Consider the following 13925-nt stretch of genomic DNA (forward strand, 5'->3'; position numbering starts at 1 on the left):
CGGGGTGCTCAGAGAGAAAACAATGTCTGGGTGATGACTCTTGTCAGTTTCCCCATTGTCAAACCCCATCTCACGTTCCTCCACACTCACAATATTTCCCCATTGGGAACATGCCTGACATTGCAATTTCTCAAAACTGCAGCTCTGCAGTGAATGCCTAATTCCTGAAACTGCAAAATCTAACAAAAGCGGATTTTTTCCACTGATTTGACTGGCTGACTATTTCAAGGCTTTGCATGTGATGACCTGCTGCTCTCCACAAACAACGTCTTTAATGCACCCACATGGTTGCTCTGAAGCGGCCGAGGGCAATTACAGCCTCGCCAGCTGCCTAGGGGGCATTGGGAATTACTCACAAGGTCCAGCGTTTCTGCCGCAGACACGATTTCCCCACAAGTCACGCTTAGCAACTTGCCAGGCAGCATTCTGTGGCTTGATTTTGAACTCAGAACCCATTTTCCACCACAGTGCCCCCATGTCACCCAGGGTAAGCTGTGGCCAGGTCATTCACTCAGAGTTGCTTGTTTTGTGTTGTTTATAAAAACTGCGTTGTTCTTTGTTTTTGTTTGAGTGTTGGTGTTTCATATTGGCGGATAAAAAAGTAATTTAGACGAAAACGTCAATTCTGTTCTTTTTATTTTTACTATCAAAATAGATGATCATTTTCTGTCTTTGGATCTATCACTTGCTTAGGTTCTTCATGCGTTTTTCATGTGAAAACTCTTGCTGTTGTACTTTCAGCACAAATTTCCAGCTTGGCTGCTAAGGAAGATTCATTCATCTGCTTTCTTCCCTTGCCCCCTGACCTCCCTCTCCTCTTCACCCACTCTCGGTTTTCACTCCTTTCCCGCGGAGCCGCGGCTTTCCCTCCGTGATGAAAATCACCACGCGCACCGCCCGGGTGGAGAAGGCAGTGTAGTGACAAACAGCATCGGTATTTTATACCCCGATTCTGCGTCACACACGCCCCCCAGAAATAGATTCAGGGCGGCGAAGAAGCTCGGATAAGGCGAGGATTCCTGGAGAGCCTGGGGACGCAGGTCCGGGAGAGGAGCCAGGCCTTCCTGTGATTTTTTGTTTCTTATGGAAATTAAGGAACAGTTTCTAAAACAGAGCCTCTGGGGCAGAGAGCGCAGGCAGCTTTCTCCCCAGTCTTCCCTCCAGAGGAGCAGCCGAAGCGACCCCGGGAAATGGAAAAGGCAGGTGTTTCTGAAGGAGATGGAGTCCTGGGGGCAGCCAGTCACGCCCCGCAGGCCCCAGTCCGCGCCCGGCTAGCTGGTGCGCGCCCCCTCGGCGTCCGTCCCCGAGGACGCTGCGGGCCTGGGGCGCTGTGGCCGCGTCCCCTCCCCCTCCCCCCTCTCACCCCGGCCTCGGCCAGTACCCAGCCTCTCCTCCCCTCCCTCCGCGCCCACTTGTTGCCGTCCGGCCTGAGACGTGCTCGTTCCGCCGGCTGAGTGTAAAAGGGTTTGACTTGCGGCCGACCCTGGGTCAGCACTTTCTCTCCACTAATCCTGCTCTCCTTCTACACAAAACCCTCGGCCCCATCCCTCGCATCACTCATCTTAATCTCCACCCGCCCCCCGCCGGCGGCTGACACCGGCGCGGACCCGAGGGAGATGGGCTCCCAGGGCACCAGGGGACCCCTGTGCCCTCCCGCCCGGAGCCTGCGGGGACGCGGCCGAGGCAATGAGGGGACTAGTAGGGGGAGCGCGGGCCGCCCCCAGACTCCTGTCCCATCCCGCCCCGAGCCTCCGACTGGGCGCCCAGGGGCCAGAGAGGGACCGAGAGGGGAGCCGCGCGCGGGCCTCGGCGGGGGAGCTTCAAAGACAAAGAGGAGGCCGGGCCGCGCTGAGAGAGGCCAGCGGCGGAGACGCAGCTCGGTGCGGGAGTCAAAGGGCGGTGGAGACGGCGCAGGGACTGGAGAGGCGGTGGGAGTGGATGGCGGGGGCGGGGAGGGAACGCAGTGTGCCCGGACCCGAAGGACAGCGGCGCGGTGTGCCGGGCTCAGCCGCGGGCAGAGCCTGAGAAAGGGCGACTTGGAGAGGCGCAGGCAGGGGGGTACACCCGGGAGGCCCGAGGTCCTGAGGAGGCCCGGCCACCCCCGCCCGGAGGGGACACGTCGGGACCAGCAGCCGACACCGATCGGCTCCCGGGGGCGGGAGGAGCGTGGTCCTGGCGGGCGCGCAGCTGGAGAGGAAGGGCCAGGGAGAGAGGAGAGACAGAGGGAGGGAAGAACTGGGGAGGCGGGGAGGAAGCGAGAGGAGAGCTCGCCCTCAGGCCAGGGGAGGTGGTCCCAAAGCCCGGCTGGGGCGGGAGCAGAGGACTGGGTGAGGGGATCCCTGTGTCCCCACCTCCCGGCCTGGGCCTCCACGCGAGCCCCCCCGCCGGCCATCGCTCGGTCCTGACGCTGCCCCACCCCGCCGGAATCGGGGGGCACCCGGTTCCCCAGTCCCTGCCACGGGGCCCGCATCCCGCTCACTCCTCCCCATCTGGCCTGGCCTTTCAGTCTCGCCAGATAGTCACGCTGGAAAGAGCCGCGCCAAGGCCAAGTCTGCTTTTCACTTGACGTTTCCAAGGAAGGACTCAGCCCTGGGGTTAAATTCTGCCGCCAAGCCTCTGGTGCCGCTGCCCCCGGGCCCAGGCAGAGTGTGGATGGGGCGGGGGCGGGAGTCGGGGTCGAGGGGGCGCTGGAGCCCGGGCTGGCCTGGAGTGCGCCTTCGGGGGCACACGTCCCGGGATGGATTTCTTGAATTAACTGGAATTTTCCGGAGACAGAAATCTGCAGTGCCCAGTCTCTGCCGAGGGAATGAAACGCGGGAGCATGAGTGCTGTTCTCCCACACGCGTGATTTTAATAGACCTATCAGTCACACTCCCGACGCGCATCTGCAGATCACGCTGTGCCCGAGTCTTCTTTAAAACTAATCCATCTAGTACGGATGGGTTTCTCCGGGGAAGGGGACATCAAAATCTCAACAACAAAGGGGTGGGTGAGTTGAAAAACAAGGCCACAACAAAACAAAACAAAACAACCCTCAAGTAAACTCTCCTACCCTCAGTTTGAAGGGCAGGACACGAGCGCAATGGCAGATTGACCAAGTCACACCGTCGCCCACGCACAAACTGATGCAAACTTTGCACCAGGCCTCAAAGACTCCTGTCCGCGTTCCCTACAGGGGCTGCAAACATAATTGGACTAAGCGACAGAAGCACCACCCTGTGATTTGGGAAGTGAATGAAGTCGTCGTATAATATAATAACTATCATCATATAGTATTTCACTCCGTTAATACGATGAGTGTTACCTTGGCCAAGCACCGAATTCACAGTCGGCTCAGGGCCTACTGTAATCTTTTCTCCACTAATTTGAATTGGAGAGACACTGCTGGGGGCGCGGAAAGGGGGATAGAATCTCAATCCTGAAATGAATCTCAGCTAATTTCTTTGTCCCCCACCCTGTGATATTTTTAAATGGAGTCATTAAAAAATTTATATTTGCTTTTTTCCGTGTTGTTCTAATCAACAAAACAAGGAAATAAGGTGGTTGGAGCACCTGGCGTTGGCTATTTAATCTGACTGTGTATGAAGCACCTGCAATAAAATGCCAAATGGTAAGAACATCCTCAGGGAGACAACAGGCCCCTTGCCTGGCGTCCTGGGCGCACTAACTCAACTTTCCATAGTCTGTGCCTGAAGAGTGGAGCCCATATCCTAATCTTGAGCCAAGACCTACATGCCAATAATTGGACACAGAAACTCCAGGGGACACACAGGGGAGCACAGGGGCCAGACTGAGAGTGGACGTCAGTCAAAGAACCTCAGAGAGAGTCCTTTAAGTCTACATATTTCAGAGAAAACCCTCAAAGTCCCATTGGGCCCTCAAGGTCCCAGTGAGTTAACAGAACAAGTATTATAGAATTTCCCAAATCATCTCCCGGAGGGGCTTGGGTAGGCCCTTATCCCAGACTAAGTCGTAGTGGTGCTCAGCCATCCATGGGCACACAGACACTTCCAGAAACAACTGCTTCATAAAGGATCAAATAGTCAAAAGAAATAAAAATAAAGAAAAAGGAAAGAGGGGGATTTTATTATCTTGTTAGAAAGCAGTGGACATCATTCTTGAACTTTTTTGTAATCACTTTAACGAATGAGTGGTTTAAGCAAAATTATCAAAATGACTCCCCAAAATTACACATGTCAATAGTCAGATTAACATTATACTTAAAGCTATTCTCGAATGCAGGCTGAATTCGGTTCTCATTAAACTTATAGTATAGGCTCACTTTTGGACGGACAGTCCATACTCACTCCAGGACAAGGAAAGGTGTTGAGAAAATGAGGGGGAAGCCTAAGGCTGCTGAAATCAACGTATTTCCATCTGGATTTAAAGTGTTTTTTTTTTTTTCTAAAAATATAATTTCATCTTAATGTGATTAATTTTTAAATGTATTTGCTACAGTATAATTTTTAAATGTAATATTTAATGCTGTCAGATTACTTGAAGACAAAGTTTTACAGAAAACTTTAAATTTCAGAAAAAAAACTGCAATGTACCAATAAACACCTAGAAAATAATATAATTAAAAAATTTAAAGCATCAAACAACCTCAAGATCTCGTCAGGAATAATGAATAGGCATTTTGCGTTCACATCGGTTAGCAATTTGCATCCCAGTTCACGCGGGGGAGTGTGATGGTCGATATTTCTCTGTGTGAGAATCCAGCACAATTATTTTGCCCGTTTTCCCAAGAGAAAGAAACCAGAGGGAGGGGCAGAGGATGGACGGAGGGGGCTCGGCCGCAGTACGTTTTGGTTCAGCGATTGTGTTTCCTCGAAACACATTTAGATAAATTCTGCTCGAAATCTTAATTGCTGGGGAATTGGGAAACCCGTGACCTGCCCTGGTCTTTGTCCCTCATCCATGGCCTGGTCCCGGGTCCCGCCACTGGGGTCTTCTCTTCCTCCTCCCTCCTCTGGACCAAAGTGGCGCAGACGCCCAGCCAAGTGGAAGGCGTCCCGCTTGCAGCAAGGTAGCTCAGCAGTCCCAGCCGCCCGCAGTGAAACAGCCAGAGCAAAAGATACTTTTATTTCTCGGCCCGTATTAACACTTCAGCTCTACAAAATAACCTATAGGTTTTAACTTCCTTCTCTTCCATTGAAAAAGTTTCCTTGAAAATCCTGTCCTCCCATTCCCCGGGGTTCCCTTACTTTTAGTTCATACACATAATTTCCCTTTCAGATTTCCTCATTGAATTTTGAACTCATAAAACATGCACATAAAAATAGCATGTTTCAAATGTATGGGGAAAATGGGCTCTGTCTCTTAAATTGGTTTACTCAAAACATTTTGGGTGGGGGGTCTTTTTTCGTTTTAAGAAGAAAGGCTTTTTAGGAAACTATATACATAATCTGAATTCTCCTCCCCGCATTACAACGCCGAAAATAAAATTTTCATAATGCATTTACAAGAAATAATACAAAATCAAAAAAAAAAAAATGGAAATGCTCAGATACAGAAAGTTTTACAAAACCCAGAATATAACTCCGCCGTCTGAAGGAGGGGGTGGTGGTGGTACTCTCTTTGTATAAATTAACCAACCAACCCAAAAGAGCGGTAACAACTACAAAAAACTTGTAAGTGCTTGGACCTGCCTTACTACATTTATAACAAACGCGACGAGCTCCGCGTCACTTGGGCTTGGGCGGTCGGCGCCGTCCGGAAGCAACGCAGGGGAAAGTGAGCGCGCCGGCCGGTATACAAAAGTGAGCTTTGCCTCTCGCCTCGTTTTGACTTTTTTGTCCCCTCGAGCAAAGAAAACGCTTTCCGCCTCCTCCGTAGGTGATAAATACTGTACAAAAAGTCTCAAGAAAACACCGAAGTTCAGTCTAAAACGCAAGTCTGGTGTCAGGGCCCGGCGGTCGCCAGGGGCTCCGGGGAACGTGAGTAGGGGACACGCGTCACCCGGCGTTCGTCTCCAGTGTTTTCCTTTTGACAAGAACATGGAAACGTCTGTACAAAAGCCAGGCCGCGCCGGGGCGGGCCGGGAGCCGGGCGCAGGCCACAAGCTCTTGGGTCGCCGCCGCAAGAGTCCCCGGCGTCCCGAAGGCGCTAGATGTGCGTCAGGGGCACCGTACCATTCACGCCCGCGCCCGCGCCCTGGTAGTGCTGCGGCAGCGAGTGCAGCCGGCTCTGCGCTGCGGCCGCCGCTGCCGCCGCCGGGTCGCCCCCCTCGCCGGCGGGCAAGTACATGCTGATCATCTCGCGCAGGTCCCCGGGGCACGGTGCCCGCGAGTGCGCCGGGGCGGGCGGGCTACCGCTAGGCTCCGATTTGACCAGAGAGCCCAGTGCGCCCAGGGCGCCCGACGACGCGGCCGCCGCCGCCGCCGCCGCCGCCACGGCCGAGTTCTGGTGCGCCCCGCCCGCAGCGGCGGCGGCGGCGGCCGCGGCGCCGTAGGGGAGGCCGCCGTAGCCCGAGGGCGACGCGCTCATGTAGCCCTGCGAGTTGGAAATGGGGCTGTACTGCAGCGCGCCCATGTCGTAGCGGTGCATGGGCTGCGGGTTGTGCGGGTGCGCGTGCGGGTGGTGCGGGTGCGGGTGCGCGGGGTGCGCGTGCGGGTGCGCGCCGCCGGCGCCCGGGTGCTGCCCGTAGGCCAGCTGCGCCTCCTGCATCATGGCCGCGGCCGCCGCCGCCGCCGCCACCGAGCCGGGGTAGGCGCCGTTGGCCCAGCCGTTGACGTGCGCGTAGCCGCCGCCCGCCGCGCCGCCCGGGCTCTCCAGGCGCTGGCCCACGGTCGCCGCGCCCACGCCCACGCCCATGGCCACGGCCGCGCCCCCGCCGCCCGCGCCGGCCGCCAGGAGCCCGCCGGCCAACGAGTACTTGTCCTTCTTGAGCAGCGTCTTGGTCTTGCGGCGCGGCCGGTACTTGTAATCCGGGTGCTCCTTCATGTGCAGCGCCCGCAGCCGCTTGGCCTCGTCGATGAACGGCCGCTTCTCGGCCTCGGACATGACCTTCCACTCGGCCCCTAGGCGCTTGCTGATCTCCGAGTTGTGCATCTTGGGGTTCTCCTGGGCCATCTTGCGCCGCTGCCCGCGGGACCACACCATGAAGGCATTCATGGGCCGCTTGACCCGATCCTGGTTGGCCTTGGCGCCCCCGCCGCCGCCGCCCCCGCCTCCGCCCCCGCCGCCGCCGCTGCCCGCCCCGGCGGGGCCCGAGAGGTTCGTGGGGGCCTGGGCGCCGCCGGGCGAGTGCAGGTCGGTCTCCATCATCATGCTGTACATCGGGGCGGCTGGCGGGTTCACCGGCACCGCGAGGAGAGGGCCTGGAGCATAGACGGTCGGGGTTGGGGGGAGACGGAGAGGAGTTCAGACGGAGCAAGTCGGGGGTGGGGGTGTCCTAGCGGAGAGAAGAATGGGAAGGGGTGGAGGCAACGACAACAAAAAGAGGCAGAAACACACGCACTCGGCGCCGGTTCGGCTCGCAGGTGGAAAGTTTCTCCTGATGCACAAATCACTTGCCAAAGAGGCTGACGGTCCGGGTCGCCGTCTTCGCCGCCACCGCAGCCCGGGCGCCCTCGGCGGAGCGGTGCAAACAGGTGCAGTCGTGGCCAAGTTGCGGCTCCGCTTTTGGGGCCGGGAGCAGTGCGCTGGGCCCGGCCCGGGGTGTGCTGTCTCCTCCTCGCCGGCCGCCGCCGTGCGCTGTCTCCTTCCTCCTGCGCTCGGTCCTCAGCGGCCTCCAACTCGGGGGCTGCAACTTCTAGCAGGGCGGTGCGCCGCGTGCGCTGGGCATGTGCTGGTCCCAGGTGCCCGGGGGGGAGCCAGGCGCCGGTGCGGGGGGGGGAGGAGGCGCAGGGGGGCCCGGAGGGGGCGATTACGGTGCAGCCAGGGAGGGGCCCGGGGACAGCAGGAGGAGCGCGGGCTCGCGGAGAGGGCCGGAGAGCCGGGGCCACCGAGCCCGGGATGGGCTGCCCGCTGCCTGCCCGGGGCCGTGCGCTCGGAGCGGAGGCGCACGCGGGGCCGGCGGCGCGCGGGGCCCAGCAGCCATACGCCGGGCCCGGGCTGCCATTAAATGAGCGCGCCGTGGCCAATGGGAGCCGGCGGCGGCGGTGATTTGCATGGCGCGCTGGCGAGTGACGTGGGGAGGGAGTAGATACACTGGGCGCGGGCGGCGGAGCGGGGAGGAGGGGAGGAAGGAGGGGGAGCAAAGCAGGAAGGAGGGGGGAGGAAGCCCGGGAGGGGGTGACAGCCACACCGCTTCCTGAGCGCGCGCGCGGCTGCAGCGGCGGCGGCGGCGAACCCCGAGCTCGCCCTCCTCGCCCGCGCGCTTCGAGTGATTAACGATTGGGTTGAAAAGCAAAGACTAAGAAAGGATCGTCGGGGATGGGGGAGGAAACGCAGCCCCGGGCCAGGTTTAAACAGGCGCAGTGGAGACCCAGCGCCTCCTCTGGCCCCGCCGGCCAACTCTGTGCCTGCAGGGAAGGGGAAAGTTGAGTGCGGGGCTGGCACGTCGCCCTCAGTTCACCCGAGTGCTGAAAAGGAGGGGCGCTCCCTTGGACGCAGGGGAGACCCTCCCAGGGCCCCTGCAGGTTCTTCTGCAAGGATCAGGCGGCTCAGCCACCCCCCGCCCCGCATCGGCTCTTGGCCGCGGTGTGCACTGAAGTTCGCCAGTGCCCGCTCTCGCAGCAAAGGCCTTCGCAGTCCAGGCCCCACAATTCGGGTGAAGGGGGCGTATTTGTGTGGGCATGGCTCCATTGCTTCGTTTAGTATGAGCCCTAAACTTTTGGGGGGAGGAGTCTTTTAATGAGGCCGGGACCATAGTCACGCACTCTTCCCAACCCGGATCTTCTTCCTCTGGAAAAGGAATTTCTAGGAAGGCCGAACACAACAAGATCTATCTGGAATCTAGTTCCTGAACAACAGTTGAAAAAGTTTGTTGAATCGCAAAATAATGATCTAGCCCAGGCTTTTCTGGAGTGAATCTCCCACGAGCTGGTTGCCTAAGAACCGAGAAAACTGCGTGAACTGCGCGGGACCATCTAAACCGAATGAAAGGCGGGGCCTCAGGACCAGGTCACAGTCACCGGTCTGCATCATGCAAAGGAAAGGCCTGGCTCGTGGAAAGAGTAAGGCATTCACCTGTGGTTATCATTCTTAAACCTCAAAGTGGCTTTGATTTGGGAACGTGAAAGAGATTTTCAAACTCAGTTTCAAGTATCATAGCGCTCGCACTACCGTTTCCACCAGACTGATCTGAAAGTGGTCCAAAGACTTCTTTTGAGCCCAAGTATTCCTCCTCTGTCCTCACCGAGGCATCCTGAGATGAGAGTGCTTATGGAGATTGGTAAAGTAGAACCTTCACCGCATGTCACGTGTCTGCCTGTCTTGTAGTAGGAATATTCAGTAAGGATGATGATAACGGTAATAGGAGTAATAAGATGTTTGAGTCTGTGGGGCAGCGAACACGTGACACCTTTTTTTTCCTCTTGAAAAAAAATTCTGAGGTTGTGAATTTCTTGACCCTGTTGCTTGTCCAAGGTAAAAGAATAATGCTTTATTTCCTCTCAATTGCTATGATTATTACTGTAGGGTTTGTTTTATTATTGCAGGGTTGCTACAGTGTGAAGTGCAACAGCAAATTGATCCCTCTGCAAATTAAACTGCTTTCATTCCAGGCCATTCAGCATTTAATAGTAAATTCATCAAATAATATATAATTATATTAGAAAGAGAACATCATTTCATTTTTATTTTTTCACTAAATATCTAGGTTATAAACTGGGTTTCCAACTACCTTCTTATTTCACCAGTCGAGTTTGTTAAATCTTTTCATTTGTTCCATGCACTACCTACAAATATCAGTTACATTGTGAATGAACAAAAAAGGAGCAAGAATATTGTTTGGGAGTGCTATAGCCCCATTTTTTTCTTTGATAATTTAGGAGGCAATGGGTGTGCAGTGAGATCCAGTGTGTTATGGAAAGTCAGCAAGACTGAAATAAAGGAAATGGTTTACAAATTATGAACTATATTATCCACTTAGCAGTTGAAAGATTTCTTTCCTCTGCTTTTCAATTTAGAGTTTAAACTAAATAGCTTAAGACTCCCTGAAAATGCTTTGTATGAATCAGGCTTGGCACATTATTTTCCATATCAATGGAGCAATTTATTTTATAAACACCCTGCACTCCAGTGTGCTTTGCAGGAATGCTTTATGCTTTGGGGAACTTGGATAGCTGACTTTGAAATGGTCTAGTTTTTTTCTACCATAGTCCAGAAAATTGTTTCCAAATACGACATTACCCTTGTTTTTCAGAGCATCTAAATAGGAGGAAAATGGTTTAGCATCGTATGAGATCACACTAGTGCTCAACGTTCAGGCTGCTCTCCATAAGCCCTCTTAGTGACGAGATGTTCCCTAGACCCAAGCGGCTGCACGCACTATGTGTGACCACCTGCATAAGTACTAAACCAAAGCTGCAGGTGTAACTTGTTGCCAAGCAATAAATGATTGGCAGCAGCAGACAGTGCCAATTAGGCAGCACAGGGCACTGCATGCTAGACCTCTGTGCCTTCGTTCCTGGCATGAGGATTGACGAGCATCATATTAACTCCTGCTGGTGATCAATGGCTTCTGGAAGCCTCAATTTCTTGCTTCTTCTAACCTCTTTCCTCAGTGACTCTTTAAAAAGAGAAGACAATCCAAAATCAGTTTGAAAAGCACCTCCTTCTCCTTTCCACCTCCAGCCAGATTGGCAGGGACCTCCTTCAAGCCCAGTACTTTCCCAAAGCCTGGACTCCTGGAGATTTGAACACACTGACTTCCCTATTCCCAAGTAATGTCATAGGAAGTCTAGACCCCCAGGCACAGGGTTACTCTCACTGTTGATTGACCAAACTTGCTTTTTGGCAACTCAGAAACTTCATTGTGCCTCTTTGCTCAAAATGCCAAAGCGAAGATCAACTTAGAAATGTGGATAAAGACACTTTCTATTGTTGTTTGTAACCTGTGGTCATCATCTTCAAAGACAATCCGGAACCAAGCCATCATTAGAAATTACACGCACACATATATGCCTGTATGTATGCGATAGATTAAGCCATTATGCAAGAACCCTCAACTTTCAAATAAATTGAGTGCTGGACTTTAACACCATTAGCTTAAACTGTCTGTATGGAGTAATTAGCACTTTTAGCTTTTGTCCCCCCTCCCTGCCCCCTCCCCCAGCATGAAAGGGAGCTTTGAGGCATCTAGACATGGATTTTCTGTGCCCAGTGTCAGCCCCGAGTCCCAAGCAAGGAGCACGATGGACAAGCTAGGAGTTCTGCAGGACAGTGGAAGAAGACAGAAACTCTGCCCTGTCTTTCGTGGTCCTGGTGAAGTCGACCTGTCCTGCTGACACCCTCCAGGGACACGTGGCCGCTCCACAACCGGTTGCCCTCCTGGGTTCAGCTCCTGTGGCTTCTGGGGCCAGGTGGAGGATTGAGGCCACGTGTAGGTGCCTCCCCCGATCTCTGAGGAGCTCAGGCTTCCGCGCTCTGGTGTCGCCCCAGAGGGCCTAGGCCACAGTTAAAGGAGGCAGATGAAGAGGAAGCCGCCAGTTTCCAGGCGGAGCTTTTGAAAGAGAAAAGAGTAGTCAGAAGGAGAGGAGGAGAAGGCAGCAAAGAAAGCGCGGGAGAGAGAAGAAAGAGCCATTCAAGTTGGAAGAGGCCTTCGAGGCCATCTCTGCCAACAGGAGGCGCGGAGTGAGGGCGAGGAGGGAGGGGAGCGCGATGGTGGGGACCGCGGGGGCGGGGCGGGGGTGCTGGGGACACCGCAGCGAGAGGGCGGGCGGAGAAGGCCGGTTTTTCTTCCGCGCGGAGCCACGGCGGGCGAAGAGGCATCGGGCCCGGCCGCGCGGCTCCGGCCTGAGACCCCGCGGCGTATCTGCTCTGGCCGTGCCGTGGCGCGCGCCTCGATCGCCGTCTGCTGGCCGCCGCCGCCCTCGCCGAGACACCGGGTCCCTCCGCTCTCTGCTGCCTCTGCGTCCCTCACCCACTCTGGCAGTCAGAGGCCTTGTTTGAGGGCCTGGAGCGCGCTTTTGGGTGATGATGCTCCAGGGCGCACGGGTGATGGCCAGGGGGCTCTTGAGGAGTGCTCCTCTCTTTCGGGTCCCTGGGCGCCCTGAGTCCATCATCTGCGCCCTGGCCCGGGCTAACTTGGTTCCACTGTTCCCAAACAAAGCCGGAGAAGCCAAAGTAGCACAGAAGTTTTTGTTGGTGGTGGTTTGGTTTGGTTTTGAAGGAAGGAAAAAAATAATAATAACAGCCCAGGGAAAAGATGTGTGTGGAAGGAGAACGGAAAGAGAGCCCTAGCCATCAGGGATAGCAGCAGAGCAGACCTCTCCATGCGCTCTCAGCGTGCCGGTACACCGCTCTCTCCTTTGCCTGACTAGGCGTCCTGGTTTGGAGGCTGTTCCTGTAGCGTTTGCGGGGAAGGGTCAAGAAACTCCTTCTCCTCAAAAGCGACCCAGGCTTTCTTTCGGGCGATTCGTGTGGAGAGTCGCACATTTACAATCTAAGAGCAAACAACTGTGTGTGTGTGTGTGTGTGTGTGTGTGTGTGCGCGCGCGTGCGCACGCGCGCGTACTGTGTGCCTCCGAGCTCTCTGGGTGAAAGCATTTGGAGAAGCTCTGGGAGCTTTGGAGTAGGGGCTCACCCTGTGAGCAGTACTCACACATATAATTCAAATTTCACAGCTGACCTGCTCTGAAAACCTCAATCAGCTTCTAATTGAAGGGAAAACAAAATATTGCTTCCCTACAGCAGAGCTAACGATTTAATCATTATATCAGACATTATAGCTTTTAATTAGGCTAATGCTGATACTGTATGGAAAGAGATAATTCAACACAGTTCTTGATGAATTCTGTAATTGGGTTAACGGCAGAGCAGTTGGGGGAGAGACGTCAATATTCAAGCTGCGTCTGTAGCCACCAGGTTTATGAATGAATGAGGAGACAAGGGGAGGAAAAAGGCTGGAACCAGAGCGGGGCATTGCGCCCTCCGCCCCACGGAGCTACTGGCGGCCCTGGAGAGAGGCGGTGGGAGACCCGAGCAAAGCTGGGAGGCCGCCGGGTGCCAGGCCTCTCGGGCCTTGCCGCCGAGCACTGGCTTTTCCTGCCGCTCGGCCTGCCCAGCCCTTCTTTTGTGGGAAACTTTCCGAGAAGACTCTCGGCTGGGCCTACCTGCCCTGTACGCTCCGGCACGGGAGTATTTCCCACCCAGCCCAACGGGAGCAGAGTATTTACCTACCTGCCCTGTACGCCCTCGCACAGGCTGTTCCCACCCAGCCCAGCTGGCGCAGATGTAGCGCGCAGTTCTGTCGGGTGGCTCTTAAAGACACGAGCTCTACCTGGGCTTCCACCCCTAGCCAGGTCAGAGGGCCACCCAAACGGGCACAGCGCGCCTGGCTGAGGGCAGCCCTAGTCGGTCCCCAGAGCTGTAGGCGCGGCAGATGCGCCGAGCGCCCGGCGCCTCTGGGCACCCCAGGCTGCCCACATTCTCGACCTCACAGTGAGGATTGCGGGGTCGGCGGGAAAGGGTGCTTCGAGGGGGCGCCGGGCCTATTGCCCAGAGGCCTGGACCCGGTGGCCTAGGCTGAGCCGCTGCTGGGCCTGTGGCTGCATCAGGAAATTGGCAATTTAAACCTTCCGGCCGCTTCCCTTCCCCTCCTGCCGCTAAGGGTCCTGGAAAAGAAGGAGGAAGCAAAAGGCCGTTCACACTCGCCTGCGGGAAGTCTATTGTGCGAGGGAGCAAGTCACCCCTCCTCTCATTCCCCCATCTCGTCTTGCCAAGTAGGGCCTGAGCCACAGGCGGTTTCGGGGTCCCCCGGGAGCCGCACCTGGCCGGCGGCGTCGTCCAACCTCTGGCTTCGCGTGGCAGGTGCA

At 55.7% G+C, this 13925-nt stretch overlaps 1 protein-coding gene across 1 annotated transcript; it reads right to left on the reverse strand.

Moving 5' to 3' along the window:
* Window positions 1-4460: 4460 nt before the first annotated feature.
* SOX1 (SRY-box transcription factor 1) lies at window positions 4461-7788 on the reverse strand. The gene has a single exon (XM_033177216.1). It carries the CDS (start codon window positions 7279-7281, stop codon window positions 6109-6111), a length of 1173 nt encoding a protein of 390 aa, XP_033033107.1. The 5' UTR covers window positions 7282-7788; the 3' UTR covers window positions 4461-6108.
* Between the last annotated feature and the right edge of the window lie 6137 nt (window positions 7789-13925).

The sequence above is a fragment of the Trachypithecus francoisi genome, unplaced genomic scaffold, assembly GCF_009764315.1.
Source record: "Trachypithecus francoisi isolate TF-2019V2 unplaced genomic scaffold, Tfra_2.0 Lachesis_group18, whole genome shotgun sequence".
In the NCBI taxonomy this organism is placed as follows: domain Eukaryota; kingdom Metazoa; phylum Chordata; class Mammalia; order Primates; family Cercopithecidae; genus Trachypithecus; species Trachypithecus francoisi.